General features: G+C 43.5%; 2 protein-coding genes across 2 annotated transcripts; both read left to right on the top strand.

Moving 5' to 3' along the window:
* Positions 1–17: 17 nt before the first annotated feature.
* Positions 18–667, top strand: LOC310783069 (uncharacterized protein; the record flags this gene model as incomplete). Its single annotated transcript, XM_083643856.1, has 1 exon — positions 18–667. One exon carries the CDS (start codon positions 18–20, stop codon positions 597–599), a length of 582 nt encoding a protein of 193 aa, XP_083499982.1. The 3' UTR covers positions 600–667.
* Positions 668–4,234: 3,567 nt separating this feature from the next.
* Positions 4,235–16,604, top strand: mpeg1.1 (macrophage expressed 1, tandem duplicate 1). The gene is made up of 6 exons (XM_083645283.1): positions 4,235–4,274; positions 7,312–7,766; positions 8,052–9,731; positions 12,360–12,384; positions 13,420–13,874; positions 14,159–16,604. Exons 2-6 carry the CDS (start codon positions 7,314–7,316, stop codon positions 15,863–15,865), a joined length of 4,320 nt encoding a protein of 1,439 aa, XP_083501409.1. The 5' UTR covers positions 4,235–4,274; positions 7,312–7,313; the 3' UTR covers positions 15,866–16,604.
* The last annotated feature ends 2,091 nt before the right edge of the window (positions 16,605–18,695 follow it).

Genomic DNA, 18,695 nt, shown 5'->3' with positions numbered 1-18,695 from the left:
TGCAGTGAACTGGAACTATGTCCTCTGCTGCGGTTGCGTTGCCCGCGGCGTCTCCGGCCAAATCTCCCAAGAGGAGAGCCAAGTCTCTGAAGAAGACGGGTCCCACGGTGTCCGACCTGATACTGAAGGCGATGTCTGCGTCCAAAGAGCGAGGCGGCATGTCCCTGGTGGCCGTTAAGAAGGCTCTGCTGGCCGGCGGATATGATGTGGCCAAAAACAAAGCCAGAGTCCTCATCGCCATCAGACGCTTGGTGGCCAACAAAGCTCTGGTGCAAACCAAGGGTTCCTTCAAGCTGAACAAGAAGCCTCCCACACCCCGAAAGAAGAAGGTGGGGTTGAAGAAGAAGAAGAAGCCCAGAGCGAAGAAAGTGAAGAGGGCCAGCCCCAAGAAAGCAGCCGGAGGCGCCGCGCCAGCAGCCAAGAAGTCACCTAAGAAAAAGAAAAAGGCAAAGAGTCCCAAGAAGGCCAAGAGACCCGCTGCAGCCAAGAAGCGCAAGACTCCCAAGAAGCGCAAGACTCCCAAGAAGGCCAAGAGCCCCAAGAAGGCGACGCGCAGGGTCGTCAAATCCACCAGGAGCAGGGCTGCTGCCCAAAAGTGAATAGGCTATACTGGATCACTGGACACTACATGCAGTCCAATTGTGTCCAAATGCGTTTCTATGTGGACTCAGCGTTCAATCCATGAACTTTTACCTTTTTGTTGTTTGTCAATATATAGGTTATTTTGCATGGTTGGCTGTTTTTCTATAATAGAAAACGTTGAACTTGATGTTTTACACTCATTATCACAAACTGTTGGGGTCTAGTTAATTGCCATTAAACAATACTACATTTATTTCAATAGATTGCTTGCTGTATTTTATCTCGTCCCTGTATAAAATATCGCCTCCACGAAGAATGCTGTATACATCTTTGTTATTATGCATTCACTCTTTATGCATAGGATCCCCACTGTTTGCATCTGGAGATAGCTATTAAGATGAGAAAAGTTATAATTTTAATATTCTACACCTGACCGGACTAGCTATACTTCACAGATGGTCAGTCAGGGAGCATAGCCTACATTCTATTTCAGTCAAAGTTTTGAGATACAAATAAGCGCAGTCCAAAAGTAGGCCTACCTGTATTTCAGCACCACTAAAGTCCACGATTTCTTGTTTCTGGAACAGGCGCAAGAGTCATAGGCTACAAACAACTAAGAGTTTTTGGCACGCAGGACGCAGCAGATTGTTTTGGCGCGCTCTTGTTGAAAATGATAGGCTATCTGATTTATTCGACACTTGATCGACGCTGACGCGGGGCCAGCGCCAGTGCGGTGCGTTCTGGAGTGGCGCTCTTGGCATCATTACGCACAGTTACGCACGGGACCCAAGAAAACCAACGTCATCTAATCTCACCAGTCTTTCTATGCTAGCGATATGTTTGTTGTTTAACAGCACACGCGGCACGAACATTGATTTTCTGTCACGAATGAGCCCAAATAAAACGAGTTTGTGGGCTACATTGTGCATGCGTGCATTTACCCCAAAAATAGACGGTTTCTTTCTGTCATAGACCTCTGTCTTCTAGCCCACATGCCACACACTATTCTCTCCAAGTAACCCCAATTCAAAACAGTAGCCTACTACTATTTATTATTATTTTCCAATCCCCGATGTCATCATATAGCCCCATGTTTGACAACAGCACCGGGTGCACTTGCACATGTCATAAAACAGCACAGCAGCCTGTCGTCACTCCACAGCTGCTTGTTCAAACGTTAATCATTACTGACAACATTGAGGAATGAAGGGCGTGACGAGACGCGTCCGTTGGGGTTCCCCTCTTATCTGCAGCAGAAAAACAGCTTATGACTCCAGTGCATATGAGGAGATAGCGACGCCAGCCCGCTGAATACCATTCATCCTTCTTCATGATTATGATCGAATTTGGACAGCAGAGGCGTTGACAATGAGGTCACGGCGACCACCCTTTGGCGTTTGTTACATTGAGGCCAGTGGTGTAGGAGACAGTTTGGAAAATATTCAACACGCCAGAAGATCAGCCACAAACAGTGTTGGGAAAGTTACTTTCAAAATGTAATATACATATTACTAGTTCATTTGAAAGTAATAAGTTACTTTACAATATTACTGTCTGTGTAGAGTAACTTGTTACTTAGTTATTACATATTACTTTTGCATTACTTTCACCAAAATAACTGCAGTTGCAGAATGACATCGCTGCACTGAACCATCCCCAAAAATAAATTAAACCGTCTTGAAGTCAGTGTAAACCGTGCAAAATGTATCCCTTTCCTTTGTTATTGGCATCTATTGTGGTTATTTGCAAAGTAACTGGTATAATATTACTATAATCCTATTGGTAACAAGTTATATTAATGGTCCAGAGCAATCTGCTTCTGAAATCAGACAACAACACTGCCATCACGAGGCCAAGATCTAGGCCTACACAGTCACATTTTTGTCGCCCAGCTGGAATGTTTGCATTTGCTCCCCTTTCTAATCTAATGCACTCAACAGCTACAAATCCATCTATGTATGTATGTATGTATGTATGTATGTGTGTATGTATGTATGTATGTATGTATGTATGTATGTATGTATGTAGCATATCTATCTATCCTTTAGATTTTAAATACCCCAAATTCTCTATAATAAGTATCCCAGCAGATTTTGAGTGGCACACACAATGTAAAATGCAGTGTACAGGCCAGTAGAGGCTGCCAGTCTCTTTGCGTACATGTAAACAGTAATGTCTCAAAGTCAATGTGGCAATTATTTATTAATATTAAAATGGTACACACAGCACCTTTAACGTAAATGCAATACTCCAATCACCAGCATTTTGCATTTCACCACATTTCTTGAAACGTGTCCTTTCAATTAGGCCTACCATAGCAGCTGAGCTTTGGCTCACGGCTCAGGAGGTAGAGCGGGTCGTCCATGATCAGAAGGTAGGTGGGTTCGATCCTCTAGTCTGCATGTCGAAGTGTCCTTGGGCAAGATACTGAACCCCACATTTCTCTTGATGGTTGTGCCAGCACCCTGCATGGTAGCTTGTCGCCATCAGTGTATGAATGTATGGGTGAATGTGTTTAAAGCACTTTGAATGGTCGATAGACTAGAAAATCGGCTATATAATTGCAGTCCGTAAAGCTGATTGAAAAGTGAATTATACTAAACTTAATATTTATACAAATAAAACGTCAAATTTGGGTCAGAGCTTTCTGTGTCTAGCCTGACTCCGCCAGATGGGGGCGGCATTGTTCCACAAATTCACAGAATGTGAAGCAAACCCATCCATCTGGCAACGTCAGGTTATTCTGTGTCTGGACCCATGTTGAATTAAACATGACACGCAGAGAAAGAGAGAGAGAGGGGGGGGGGGGGGGGGGGGGGCTGTAATTTCTGGTCCAATATTGACTTCTAGCTTCAGCAATGATTACAACTATAAATCAAGGCTTGGACCCCTCCTCAAACACATGCCTGCTGAGGACACGCTTATACCCACATGAGCCAGTGCATTATAATGTGAGCAGTTTGGAGGACATGTGCCAACATTTCCAGAACACCTTTCCATTTAACAATAAAGTCTGACCATGTAGCCTAGTATGTTTTGCCAATAAGCGAGCCAGAAACAAATGACCAGTTTTTTGAATGGACCTCGGCCTGAAGTTCTCTAAAGGTTGCGTAGAGGCGTTAGCTGTAACAAAGGACATTGAAACCAATAACAAATAATGACTTAGAAAACAGGAATTTATTCTAGTGATGTTAGACAACATATTCACTCAGTGATAGTGTATTGTTATTTACAAGCCACTTACTGTAGGCAGGTGTCAGGTGTGAGGATGCAACACTGTGCCAATAACAACTGTGATGTGGGGCTCAGTCTGGACGATGAAGATAAGGCAGTGCTGGGGGAAAGCTGCAGACAAGGCTAACTTTGCCATCCATGAAATCACCTGTGAAAAAGTGGTAAGTGAACATAGGAATAATGATTTAGTTATACATTGTGCTGATAGGCTAAATAAGGCCTTCTCTAATTCCGTAATCATTAAGCACTAATTGGAACCCAAATTTGGCTCATTTGGTACATTTATTAATAGTTAAATAATTGGGTAAATTGTCATCACAACTTATTTTAATTGGGAATAAAGCTGGAAGTTCCTCTAAGAGGTTGATACATACCACACACATACTGTATAGATTTCATGAGCATTGTAAGGGTTTTGTGTTGCCATCTACAGGACAGAAGCAGGAACAACTTATCAGGTGAGAGTAAACTTGCTATTAAAATAGAAAACATGGAAGTATAAAATGTTTCACAATTACTGAAGTTAAGTCCCAGTTTCTCCCCTTTTAGTCTCTCCTCATCAAACTATAGTGCATATTGTTTTGTTCTGCCGTCCTATTTTTATTTAAATCATGAGAGACCAGAGGGTAGAATTTTACAAACAAGCTTTATTCACAAATGGCATGGCGTGACAAATGGCGCACAAATGGCATGAAATGGCATGGCAACTACGGTAGTCATTTGGTGTAATGACTCTGTGGTAAGATGCCTCTCTTCTTGTGGTGAGAGAGGAGGGCATCTGCTCGGACTAGGATAGAGATTCCTCCCCCGTAGGGGATTCTTCAGGAGTCAAGACATTGGTGGTGGACTGGGGAGGTGGGTGGGGCGAAACACAGCTTCAGAGGATGGGATACGATCAGCCCAGGTACAGCGACCAAGGAGTGGAAGGATCAGGGAAAGAGGACGATGACGATGAGCATGGCTATAAGTACTGCCACGTCATAGCCTCGGCATTGACGTCATCACCGACGTCATATTGGCAAGTTGAGGGGCTGATTGGCTGTTGAGGATGGGGTGATGAGTCACACGTCACGGCGGACGTCACACTAGGATTACGCTTGACGTCACACTAGGATTACGCTTGATTTAGGCTGGGAGCTGATGCCTATTGTGACGTGAGGTCTGGTCTTCATCTTGAAACTAGGTCGAGACCAACATTTCAATCAGAAATGTGACCAGAGGGTAGAATTTAACAAGCGAGCTTTATTCACAAATGGCGATTAGATCTATGGCATGAAATGGCATGGCAACTAATTCTATGGCATGGCAGCATGGCAACTAGTTCTTTGGCGTAATGACTCCGTGGTAAGATGCCTCTCTTCTTGTGGTGAGAGAGGAGGGCATCTGCTCGGACTAGGATAGAGAATCCCCCAAAAGAAAGAAAGGGAACCGCCTTAGGCTATATTTGTATTGCTCAAGTTCGGTGGTTTTCACATTGCTCTTGATGATTCAGTGAGAAATTCTCTCTGACGTGCTCATAGGGTAGCACTTCCCTCTCTCGGATCCTGTTTGCATACCTTGTTGTTCCCATTAATAAGAGGAAGTTAGTTAAAGAAAATGTCACATTTACCTACACAAGTCTGGCTAAAAGATTTACTGACTGAAATACATTACTGGTCCATTTAACTATGGTCTGTTAGGAGACTTGTTCCCAGGCTCAGGTAGTTTCACATCCGTGTCTGACAGACTGGAATGAGAAACATCAACTACATCATATCATACGTTTATTTTATTTTTTAATGTTAATGAAACATTACAAGATTAAGGATTTACTTATTGACCTATAGCCTACTGACTATAACAATCTAGATAATGTAAATCAAGATGTATGTGTAATATTAAATAAAACCAACCAACTATTGACAAAAATGGCTCTTGCCAAAACATCTAATGCTAGACGTGTTTTCAAAATGTTTACATTACATTATACTGTCTAGATATTTTTCTGTGATGCAAAAAAGAAGGAAGTCATAACTTGCATTTAGGTGAGTACATTAACTCATTCATGGCCAAAGACGTCTTTGACGTGTTATCAGGAATAGCCCAGAGGGCCAATGACGTGTTTGACGTGTTTTTGTTTTTATTAGTGCAGCGCGTAGTTCAAACACTTCCCCAGCCTGTGACATGTTATCAGGTCCCTAGCCTCAAAGAACAAAGCCGACAACACGCGATCAAACACATACCGCAGCTGTTGTTTTGAAATGAGCAGGAGGAAAAACAGAGAAACGCGCTTCCTTGTAGAGAGGAGAAACGCCATTGAAACGCCCCTCGGCGCGCTGCACTGCTCGCCTTGCTGCAGGGCGAACCTGGATTGAGTTGTTCGCAGTAGTCAAACCCGTGACGAACATGATCGATCCGGTTCCAGCGCCTGGTCCCAAAGCCAAGCCCGACCCGTTCCTGTGTCGCAGCATTCGTCCCAGCCCGAACGAGAGGAGGAAAACGATGCGAGGCAGAGGAGGCTAGACGCTGATCTCAAACCAGTTTGGTGTTCCCCTCCTATGCTAATTTGCGGGGGAAGGAGGTGCGATCCAGCAGCAGCTGTGGACAGAACTCTCTCTCTCTCTGTGTGTGTGTGTGTGTGTGTGTGTGTGTGTGTGTGTGTGTGTGTGTGTGTGTGTGTGTGTGTGTGTGTGTGTGTGTGTCTGTGTCTGTGTCTGTGTGTCTGTCTGTGTGTGTGTCTGTCTGTCTGTCTGTCTGTCTGTCTGTCTGTCTGCACACTCACTCACACTGAGTAAACTGTGTTGTTGAATGTAAAAAAAGCACTTAATGTATATATATATATATATATATATTTTTTTTTTGTCATTTGTGTCATAATGAATAATATTTACATGTCTGATGTCAATACAGTTCAAAATAAAAGAATTGAGAGCGAGTTCTGCCTGAGATTGTGTCTTTTACAAAAATTGCCTTTTCTGCTGTTTCTCTTCTCCGAGAGACCTTTTTGGTGAAAACAGGGTGTATATAAATGGCTATAAGTAGAGTACAGAACATGCTAAAAGCTCACTTTTTTTTCCCTGGTGAACCCAGAGACGTACATCTTCATTTTGAGGTATTGCAAATCACTTTGGTGCTAATAGATAATTTACTGTGGGTCTTGAAAGATGACCAACAATTATGAAAATCTTTGGCCTGTGCTAAATATTGGCAGTCCTAAACTGGCCATGAATGAGTTAAGGAAAGGCTCACTCCGCAGACATCAGAATGAACCCAATTTAGCCAACTGCTTGACTTATCCTTTTCTTTCTGCTATATTAATATAAATGCTATATGTACTGTAGGGGAAGTAAAACAACACTCATGGAAATGAAAGTAGAATCTCATCCACCCCCACCAACTCTTCAACAAGAAGTTCCTCTTTGTCAAGTGACAACTTGCACGTGAGTAGGAGGAACTTGCTTGAACTTATTAAACCTCAGATATATATAATAGTCCTAGCTGTCATTTCTGACGCAGCCATGGCTCAGACAGCAGTGGCGGTCCTGGTTCTCTCTCTCCTCCATGTCTGCTCTCCTCACCCTCTCGGCCGCCCCACCAACTGGCTCCGATTCTGTCGTACCTCCACCAACCTCTCCATCACAGCACTGGAGGTGCTCCCAGGTGGAGGCTGGGACAACCTCAGAAACATGGATATGGGTCGCGTCATGAACCTCACCTACTCCCAGTGTCAGACCTCCGAGGACGGGCTCTACCTCATCCCAGATGAGGTGTTTGTCATCCCCAAGAAGGAGACGGGTGTGGAGACCAACTCGGAGATCATCAGCTCCTGGCTGGAGCAGAAAAGCTCTACATCCCACACTATAAATTCAGACATATCCTTCTTCTCGCTGCTGAATGCCAAGTATTCAACTGAGAACCAGAGGATGAAAAGCCATCAGGTCAGAGAGTCCTCAACTGCAGTCAGAGTACAGGTGAGTGTTTATGGATCATGGTGTTGGATGGATCACGTATGGAGTAAATGGCATTTAGCAATTATTTACAGTTCACACAAATATTATGCATCATTGCATCACATCAATATGTCTCGGTCAATATAGAAAACCTCGCTTCAAAGAATTGGGTCCCATGGTTCACTCACACAAATGAATAGAGATATAAAAAAATATAGCAATAGCAGCTATTAAAACAAACAAACAAACAACAACAAAATCAGCAATCTATATACATCTGACAATGTTGAACTCTTTCCCTCACAGATTCGCAACTTCATCTACACAGTAAAGGCATATCCTGACTTCACACTGGACTACCGCTTTACTCAGCAAGCAGAGGAGATAGCAGATGCGATTGAAAACAACCAGACCAAGCGTGCAGTATATCTGTCTGAGAAGATGGTGTTTGACTATGGAACCCATGTAATAACTAGTGTCGACGCTGGGGCTTCTTTAGTGGGAGAAGACTACCTCCGTTCCTCTTATGTGGCTGACAGTGAGTCGCAAAGTTCCTCTGTCACAGCATCGGCTGGCTTGAACTTTTTTGACAAGCTCAAGTTTGACATAAGCAGCACAAATTCCCAACAGAGTTCCACGCTTAAAGCGTATCAGTCCAACATTCAGTACTCTCTCATGCAGAGCCATGGCAGTATACCTTTCTACCCTGGCATCACTCTGCAGAAGTGGCAGGAGAATACCAGGAACAACCTGGTTGCCATCGACCGCGCAGGATTACCGCTACACTACTTTATAAACACCAACACCTTCCCTGATCTGCCCGAGCCCACAGTCGCCAAGGTAGCTTCATCCCTGAGTCGGGCTATAGAGCTCTACTATGAGATCAACACCCGCCCTGGATGTGTTGACGTCAACTCCAAGAACTTCAACTTCCAGGCTAACGTAGCTGATGCATCCTGTGAGGGCGCTGCTACCAACCTCAGTTTTGGTGGTGTCTACCAGCAGTGTACTGGACTCAGCTCAGATGCAGGTCCCCTTTGCCAGGCCCTGGCCCAGAAAAACCCAGACACAGGTGACTTCTCGTGCCGTCAGCCTTACGTTCCCACTCTACTGCGATCGGAAGTCAGACAGCAGGGTTACAGTTTGTATGAATGCCATGACGAAAGCCATCATTGTGGGATCTTTGGCCTTCGTAGGTGCCATCGTCAAGTGTGTGAGAACAACTACCACGTCCGCTCTGCTCGCATCGACACCTACTGGTGCTCTGTCAATGGAAAGGCCCCGGACAACTCTGGGTACCTGTTTGGAGGCATCTACAGCCCCTCGCTCCTGAACCCCCTGACCAAGGCCAAAAGCTGCCCCCCAAACTTCATTCCAGTCAAGTTTCTCTCAGACGGCCAAGTGATCTGTGTGAGTAATGACTATGAAGCCGGCACCAGATACTCGGTACCTTTCGGAGGCCTGTTCAGCTGTCAGTCAGCCAACCCACTGGCAGCGGGTCAGCGCCGCTGCCCGCCCCAGTTCAGTCAGCACCTAGCTACAGTCAGCGATGGGTGTGAGATCCTCTACTGCGTCCAGTCAGGATTGTTCACAGGCGGGCAGCTGCTGCCCGTCCATCTACCTCCTTTCACTAAACCTCCACTACTGAGCGTGCAAGCCACCAACACGGTCCTGGTCATGACGGAGGGAGAGAGGAGCTGGGTCCGAGTGGGACAGACCAAGATGTGGAAGCTGGCTGGGCCAGAGGAAATCAAGCAGATTGTACAGAAGTTTAGTGCAGAATCAAGTCAGATGTCTAGTGGGGAAAAGTCGGGAGTGGCTTTTGGGGTGATTGCTTTTGTAGCCTTGGTGGCTGTAGGGGTGGTCCTCCTGGTGAAGAGGAGGAGGAGGGGGGTGTCTGGGCTCATTAGGAAGGCTAGGGGCTATGAGGAACTAGACGGAGAGGTTGGGAGTGCCAGAGGAGAGATAGAGACACAGGAAGAGGAAGCTTGAGACACTGCATAGACACTTGGCACCCAGAGCCAGAGGTGATCGTGAATACGGTGTAGCTTGGAGAGATTTCTAAAATACTTCCTTGTTGATTTTACACGCCACTTTAGATCACTGTTAATAAAATATGTAATGGTCAGAGCAGTTAGTTTGTATCAGTTGGACTTTGTACTAATCCTCTATCTTTTGAATTGTTTACAAAACCAATGAGTGATTACAGTAATTCTGTTTGTTTTAGGGTTACTATAAGATTGGGGAAAGATTGTGTCCCTATAACTAAGCATTATCTCTACTCGTAGATACAGTAGTTATTTAGCATAACTCAACTTAACACTTTGTTACAAATTCCGTATTATATTATGAATTCAGTCACACTTGTCTCCAGAGCAATACTGTATGTTTCTGAAATTACATTATAAGCCCATAGTGACATGTTCTTAGAGGCCACAGTAAACCAACACTGCCCTCATGAGGCCAAGATGTACAAAGGCACATTACTGTCCCTCTTTCAGACTGAATGCTTGTAAGACACTGCATATTCCATTCATAAATCATTGGTGTTTACAAATTATCGTTAATTACATAGATGGTGGATGAAAATTCAAAATGTTTGCCTATAATCAGAATATGAATGAAACATTTATATTAAGTATTTACTAATTAACACACTATAAAAATGTAAGATCTAAAGATGTATGGCACATATGATATTGCTGCTGCTCTTATGCACTTGACTATTAAAGCAGATTTTATAATTCCATGTTTTTGTCGTATCTATCTATCTATCTATCTATCTATCTATGTTTGTTACGTCATTTTAAGTTTTTTGGTACAAATTTCTGTAAAAGAGAGTTCCACACACTGTCCAAACTTGCAATCAAATTTATTTTGTGATGTTTCCAGGCCTGAGACCTGTGGTGTGAACATTGACATTTCTTTGTAGGCTGAGTGCTGATGGTGCTATTAGCTGCATTGTATAACATGACATGGTACCAATGGATGCCTTATGTCTTGTTATGTTATTTTGAACTTTTCTGGGGTGGCAAGGATTTCTTTTTGAGGGGGGGGGGGCAGCTGCCACGTCAGTAGATCTGCCCTCGGCCCCTGAGAAGAACAACAAAGGATTAAATAATTTGTGTCTTTTTTCTCCACGTGCTCTTCACCCACATTATTCCAATGTTTCTTGCTTCCTTGTGAGAATGTGTGTCTCTCCAAATGACAAGGGAAGAGAAGAGGTGGAACAATTTATTTTGTGTGTTTGTGCTTTATCTTGGGGGAAGCTAGTGCTGGAGGTGACAAGAAACCGGCAAGCAGAAGCCCACATAAAACACAATAACTTGTCCTCATGCATTTCTTTAAAGATCAATGTCACTATCAAATTTATATATTAGTAAAAAATTAGCTAAAATAAATAATCAAATATCATGCCAGTGGTTTTGTTAGTGCTCCTGTTTCTCAAAATTAAGACCACATTTGCTAAACATCCCATTGTTTCCTGTAGGAAAGATCAATTAGAAGAGAGTGGATTTCAGTTGAGGCCTTAAAGGCCGACACCATTGGTCACCTTACCCAGTATAGGCACCACAATCATCTCTGTCTCTCTGGATACACCATCACCTTACCCAGTATAGGCACCACAATAATAGTAAATATATATATATATATATATATATATATATATATATATATATATATATATATATATATATATATATATATATATATATATATATAAAGCATTATCTTTCGCTTTACCATTTCATGACACTAATTTTACCAGTCGTATTGTAAGTAGGGTTCCCAGAGTAAAACCTGGCCATTTCCACCACTGCTTATGGATGAGCATCATCTGCTGCATGCCATTGAGAACCGTTGGTCGGATCGACTTCAAACTTTGGGAGTGTACCCTATTGTGCAGTGCAGTGCCCTGTTTCCGTGCAATTCGGCATAGCGCCACCTACTGGCAACATAGAAAATGTGGTTTATCTAAAGAACCGTTCGTCCGATCGACTTCAACTTTGGGGGGTGCGCTGATGGGAACTCGACACAGTGCAGTGCCAAATTTGATGCAATTCGGCACAGCGCCACCTATTGGCCACACAAAAAGTGGTTTATCTTGAGAACCGCTTGTCCGATCGACTTCAAACTTGGGGAGTGCGCTGCTCGGACCCCGATGGAGTGCAGTGCCGCATTTCATGCAATTTGGACTTATTCCAGGACTGTCTGTATGTCTGTCCTTCGCGTATCTCAAGAACCGTTTGTCAGATCGACTTCAAACTTGCGCTTACGGGGACCTGACAGAGTGCAGTGTGTGTGCGGGGGGGAAGCGCCCACGGGGTGGTGCATGGGGGAACGGGCACTGCACTAGTGAGTATGATGGCAGCAGTATATCCCCAGTGCCTGGCATCAGACAACTGTAACAATACTTCTCGGAAGATTAACGAATGTAGACCAACAGGTTTCATGATGTCAGCAGGGGACTGAGAGCTCTCCACACCATGGAGGAGGAAGGAGGAAGGAGGACACCATAATAGACTGAAAAATGCCATGTACCATATGGGGTATATATGCTAGTACTGTATAGATTTCATGAGTATTGTAAAGGTTTTGTGTTGCCATCTACAGGACAGAAGCAGGAACAACTTATCAGGTGAGAGTAAACTTGCTATTAAAATAGAAAACGTGGAAGTATTACATTTTTCACAATGACTGAAGTTAAGTCCCAGTTTCTTCCCTTTTAGTCTCTCCTCATCAAACTATAGTGTTTTGTTCTGCCGTCCTATTTTTATTGTTATTAGGCTATATTTGTATTGCTCAAGTTCAGTGGTTTTCAGATTGCTCTTGATGATTCAGTCAGAAATTCTCTCTGACGTGCTCTCATATGGTAGCACTTCCCGCTCTCGGATCCTGTTTGCATACTTTGTTGTTCCCATTAATAAGAGGAAGTTAGTTAAAGAAAATGTCACCTTTGCCTACACAAGTTTGGCTAAAAGATTTACTGACTGAAATACATTACTGGTCCATTTAACTATGGTCTGTTAGGAGAATTGTTCCCAGGCTCAGGTAGTTTCACATCCGTGTCTGACAGACTGGAATGAGAAACATCAATTACATCATATCATAAGTTTATTTTATTTTTTTAATGTTAATGAAACATTACAAGATTAAGGATTTACTTATTGACCTATAGCCTACTGACTATAACAATCTAGATAATGTAAATCAAGATGTATGTGTAATATTAAATAAAACCAACCAACTATTGACAAAAATGGCTCTTGCCAAAACATCTAATGCTAGAGGTGTTTTCAAAATGTTTACATTACAGTATACTGTGTAGATATTTTTCTGTGATGCAAAAAAAGAAGGAAGTCATAACTTACATTTAGGTGAGTACATTAAGGAAAGGCTCACTCCCCAGACATATCAGAATGAACCCAATTTAGCCAACTGCTTGACTTATCCTTTTCTTTCTGCTATATTAATATAAATGCTATATGTACTGTAGGGGAAATAAAATAACATTGGAAATGAAAGTAGAATCTCATCCACCCCCACCAACTCTTCAACAAGAAGTTCCTCTTTGTCAAGTGACAAATTGCACGTGAATAGGAGGAATTAGCTTGAACTTATTAAACCTCAGATATACTGTATATAATAATCCTAGCTGTCATTTCTGACGCAGCCATGGCTCAGACAGCAGTGGCGGTCCTGGTTCTCTCTCTCCTCCATCTCTGCTCTCCTCACCCTCTCGGCCGCCCCACCAACTGGCTCCGATTCTGTCGTACCTCCACCAACCTCTCCATCACAGCACTGGGGGTGCTCCCAGGTGGAGGCTGGGACAACCTCAGAAACATGGATATGGGTCGCGTCATGAACCTCACCTACTCCCAGTGCCAGACCTCCGAGGACGGGCTCTACCTCATCCCAGACGAGGTGTTTGTCATCCCCAAGAAGGAGACGGGTGTGGAGACCAACTCGGAGATCATCAGCTCCTGGCTGGAGCAGAAAAGCTCTACATCCCACACTATAAATTCAGACATATCCTTCTTCTCGCTGCTGAATGCCAAGTATTCAACTGAGAACCAGAGGATGAAAAGCCATCAGGTCAGAGGGTCCTCAACTGCAGTCAGAGTACAGGTGAGTGTTTATGGATCATGGTGTTGGATGGATCACGTATGGAGTAAATGGCATTTAGCAATTATTTACAGTTCACACAAATATTATGCATCATTGCATCACATCAATATGTCATGGTCAATATAGAAAACCTCGCTTCAAAGAATTGGGTCCCATGGTTCACTCACCCAAATGAATGGAGATATAAAATATATAGCAATAGCAGCTATTAAAACAAACAAACAAACAACAACAAAATCAGCAATCTATATACATCTGACAATGTTGAACTCTTTCCCTCACAGATTCGCAACTTCATCTACACAGTAAAGGCATATCCTGACTTCACACTGGACTACCGCTTTACTCAGCAAGTAGAGGAGATAGCAGATGCTATTGAAAACAACCAGACCAAGCGTGCAGTATATCTGTCTGAGAAGATGGTGCTTGACTATGGAACCCATGTAATAACTAGTGTCGACGCTGGGGCTTCTTTAGTGGGAGAAGACTACCTCCGTTCTTCTTATATGGCTGACAGTGAGTTGCAAAGTTCCTCTGTCACAGCATCGGCTGGCTTGAACTTTTTTGACAAGCTCAAGTTTGACATAAGCAGCACAAATTCCCAACAGAGCTCAGTGCTTACAACGTATCAGTCCAACATTACGTATTCTCTCATCCAGAGCCACGGCAGTATACCTTTCTACCCTGGCATCACTCTGCAGAAGTGGCAGGAGAATACCAGGAACAACCTGGTTGCCATCGACCGCGCAGGATTACCGCTACACTACTTTATAAACACCAACACGTTCCCTGATCTGCCCGAGCCCACAGTCGCCAAGGTAGCTTCATCACTGAGTCGGGCTATAGGGCTCTACTATAAGATCAACACCCGCCCTGGATGTGTTGACGTCAACTCCAAGAACTTCAACTTCCAGGCTAACGTAGCTGATGCATCCTGTGAGGGCGCTGCTACCAACCTCAGCTTTGGTGGTGTCTACCAGCAGTGTACTGGACTCAGCTCAGATGCAGGTCCCCTTTGCGAGGCCCTGGCCCAGAATAACCCAGACACAGGTGATTTCTCGTGCCGTCAGCCTTACGTTCCCACTCTACTGCGATCGGAAGTCAGAAAGCAGGGTTACAGTTCGTATGAATGCCATGACGAAAGCTATAATTGTGGGATCTTTGGCCTTCGTAGGTGCCATCGTCAAGTGTGTGAGAACAACTACCACGTCCGCTCTGCTCGCATCGACACCTACTGGTGCTCTGTCAATGGAAAGGCCGCGGACAACTCTGGGTACCTGTTTGGAGGCATCTACAGCCCCTCGCTCCTGAACCCCCTGACCAAGGCCAAAAGCTGCCCCCCAAACTTCATTCCAGTCAAGTTTCTCTCAGACGGCCAAGTGATCTGTGTGAGTAAAGACTATGAAGCCGGCACCAGATACTCGGTACCTTTCGGAGGCCTGTTCAGCTGTCAGTCAGCCAACCCACTGGCAGCGGGTCAGCGCCGCTGCCCGCCCCAGTTCAGTCAGCACCTAGCTACAGTCAGCGATGGGTGTGAAATCCTCTACTGCGTCCAGTCAGGATTGTTCACAGGCGGGCAGCTGCTGCCCGTCCGTCTACCTCCTTTCACTAAACCTCCACTACTGAGCGTGCGAGCCACCAACACGGTCCTGGTCATGACGGAGGGAGAGAGGAGCTGGGTCCGAGTGGGACAGACCAAGAGGTGGAAGCTGGCCGGGCCAGAGGAAGTCAAGCAGATTGTACAGAAGTTTATTCCAGAATCAAGTCAGATGTCTAGTGGGGAAAAGTCGGGAGTGGCTTTTGGGGTGATTGCTTTTGTAGCTTTGGTGGCTGTAGGGGTGGTCCTCCTGGTGAAGAGGAGGAGGAGGAGGAGGGGGGTGTCGGGGATTATTAGGAAGGCTAGGGGCCTTCCTAATGGGGCCTTTGAGGAACTAGATGGAGAGGTTGGGAGTCCCAGAGGAGAGATAGAGACACAGGAAGAGGAAGCTTGAGACACTGCATAGACACTTGGCACCCAGAGCCAGAGGTGATCGTGAATACGGTGTAGCTTGGAGAGATTTCTAAAATACTTCCTTGTTGATTTTACACGCCACTTTAGATCACTGTTAATAAAATATGTAATGGTCAGAGCAGTTAGTTTGTATCAGTTGGACTTTGTATTAATCCTCAATCATTTGAATTGTTTACAAAACCAATGAGTGATTACAGTAATTCAGTGTGTTTTAGGGTTACTATAAGATTGGGGAAAGATTGTGTCCCTATAACTAAGGATTATCTCTACTAGATACAGTAGTTATTTAGCATAACTCAATTTAACACTTTGTTACAAATTCCGTATTATATTATGAATTCAGTCACACTTGTCTCCAGAGCAATACTGTATGTTTCTGAAATTACATTATAAGCCCATAGTGACATGTTCTTAGAGGCCACAGTAAACCAACACTACCCTCATGAGGCCAAGATGTACATTACTGTCCCTCTTTCAGACTGAATGCTTGTAAGACACTGCATATTCCATTCATAAATCATTGGTGTTTACAAATTATCGTTAATTACATAGATGGTGGTGGATGAAAATTCTTTTTTTTTCCTATAATCAGAATATGAATGAAACATTTATATTAAGTATTTACTAATTAACACACTATAAAAATGTAAGATCTAAAAACGTATGGCATATTTTTGCTGCTCTTATGCACTTGACTATTAAAGCAGATTTTATAATTCCATGTTTTTGTCATATCTATCTATCTATATATCTACCTATCTATGTTTGTTACATAATTTAAGTTTTCTGGTAAAATTTTCTGTAAAAGAGAGTTCCACACACTGTCCAAACTTGCAATCAAATTTATTTTGTGATGTTTCAGTCTCTTATCAAAGGTCAGAGACTAAAACGATTTGATTGCAAGTTTGAACAGTGTGTGGAACTCTCTTTTATAATTTATGCAGGCTTTGTCCCAATTGTCTATACACACCTGTCCTGGGAGTGTTTCTTTCTACTGGTTACATTTTCTAAAATGTATGAAAAGTAGGATGGTATAATCAGGCTTTTACCAAACTTCAGATGTGAAACAAATCAATTCTCTAAAATACCTTGGTGGTTCACCTACACAAAGTACACTGTGTGGTATAAGGCAGTGGTTCCCAACCATTTTTGTGTTATGTACCCCTTGAGCTGTTTTACCATGCCGATAGTACCCCCTCACTCATGTGTGTCCATAATTATCCTAAAGTTGTTATATTAAACTTATATTAAACTTTTAGTAGGCCTCTCTAACACATCTCATTAAATTAAAATAATTTGAATGACTCCTCTTTAATACAATTTTGACAGTTTTCAATTGGGAAAAAGTCGCTAGTTTTTATCATTTTGGAAATACATTGTGTTGGAGAAAAATATAAGTTCCATGCCATTTCCTATTCAATAAGCTAATAATTGCATACGCATAATTATGCTACAATAAGTTAACATGACATGACATCTGACACATATAGATTCACCAGTGGCATTGAGGACTTCTCTCCTTTTGCTGAAACCTTGGTCAGTGCGTCGTGTTCCAATAACAACTGATAACTCTCTGTTAGACTCCACGACGCACACACATTTACCCCCCCCCCCCCCCTCCTCTCTGCCTTTCCTCTCTCTCTGAGTATAAAGCATATGTCAAACTGTCAGTCATGGCTGAATATTTGTAGTAGTTTACTAAACTAGGTCAAGTAGACCTCTTGAACTGTGAAGCACAGTACTCAAAATACAGATTTGTGCTCGTGTGAAGGTTCCCGTGTGACGTATTCAACCAGCAACTGTAAACATTATATTTCACAATGTGCCTGTATTTTAGACAAAATAATTTCATTGCAAACAAATTATAACAACAAACAAACAATTGGGTATGTACTCACAGAGTATCTCAAACATCATCTGCCGTACGTACTTGTTGTACTAATAACTTGTAATGAAATTATTTAGTAATAAATATATTATATACTGTATATTATAAGCTGTCCACCCTTTCCACCACTGTGCCGTTGATGGTGATTGGGGGGTGTGGGCTGGGGTTATCAGTACACAGACAGGCCGGCTCAGACATTATACAGACTGGCACGCACACGCGCGCGCACACACACACACACACACACACACACACACACACACACACACACACACACACTCAAGCGCGCCGCACACCCACATGCACGTACATACACATACAGATCTATTTCCCGTAAAGAGTGCTCACGCCAATGTGCATCTTGTCTCTCGTGACTAAAGCACCTCCCTCCCCCTACACACACAGCTGTGAGGGCTTCATAGAGCTAGCTGGGTCTGCAACATCAAAACAAACCCACTCACGCTGCGGAAATTGGTCTGACCTTGGGGAAAAGCAAGAGAGAGAGAGAGAGAGAGAGAGAGAGAGAGAGAGAGAGAGAGGAAGAATCAGGGGAACTCCCTTGGTCTTTTTCTTGAGGCAGACACACAATAGTCCACTCAGTCTGCAGGCTTTCAGCACAGCCAGCCAAGCCAAAACTCCAGCAGCACCAAGAGTTGATAGATCACTACAGCACAAACAAAGTGATCTGTTTATAGTGTGCTGTGCTATCGATGGAGCTCGTAAAGAGGCACTACAATTCATTTTTTGGCTGTTAAAATCCGGAGTGGAATTTCTCCAGAGGAAGATAGTCTGACAACTCCTCCTCTGAACAAAAGAAAAGGGTCAAACTGAAGAGAAACGAGAGAAATCAAACACATTCCGAGGTAAGAGTGCATGTCTGCTTGCATCCTGCTGTTCATCTGTGCACGTTTCTGTTCTGCAC

The sequence above is a fragment of the Poromitra crassiceps genome, assembly GCF_964638095.1.
Source record: "Poromitra crassiceps genome assembly, chromosome: 10".
Taxonomy (NCBI): domain Eukaryota; kingdom Metazoa; phylum Chordata; class Actinopteri; order Beryciformes; family Melamphaidae; genus Poromitra; species Poromitra crassiceps.
The sequence above is the reverse complement of the archived record's forward strand: the minus strand, read 5'-3'. Positions and strand labels throughout refer to the sequence as shown.

What these genes read in the sequence shown, in the direction of transcription:
- mpeg1.1 (XM_083645283.1), top strand. Translation starts at nt 7,314, where the DNA reads ATGGCTCAGACAGCAGTGGCGGTCCTGGTTCTCTCTCTCCTCCATGTC. An exon ending in TAGAGACACAGGAAGAGGAA is followed by an intron (nt 9,732 to 12,359) that starts GCTTGAGACACT and finishes TGCCATCTACAG; the next exon opens with GACAGAAGCAGGAACAACTT. An exon ending in AAGCAGGAACAACTTATCAG is followed by an intron (nt 12,385 to 13,419) that starts GTGAGAGTAAAC and finishes TTTCTGACGCAG; the next exon opens with CCATGGCTCAGACAGCAGTG.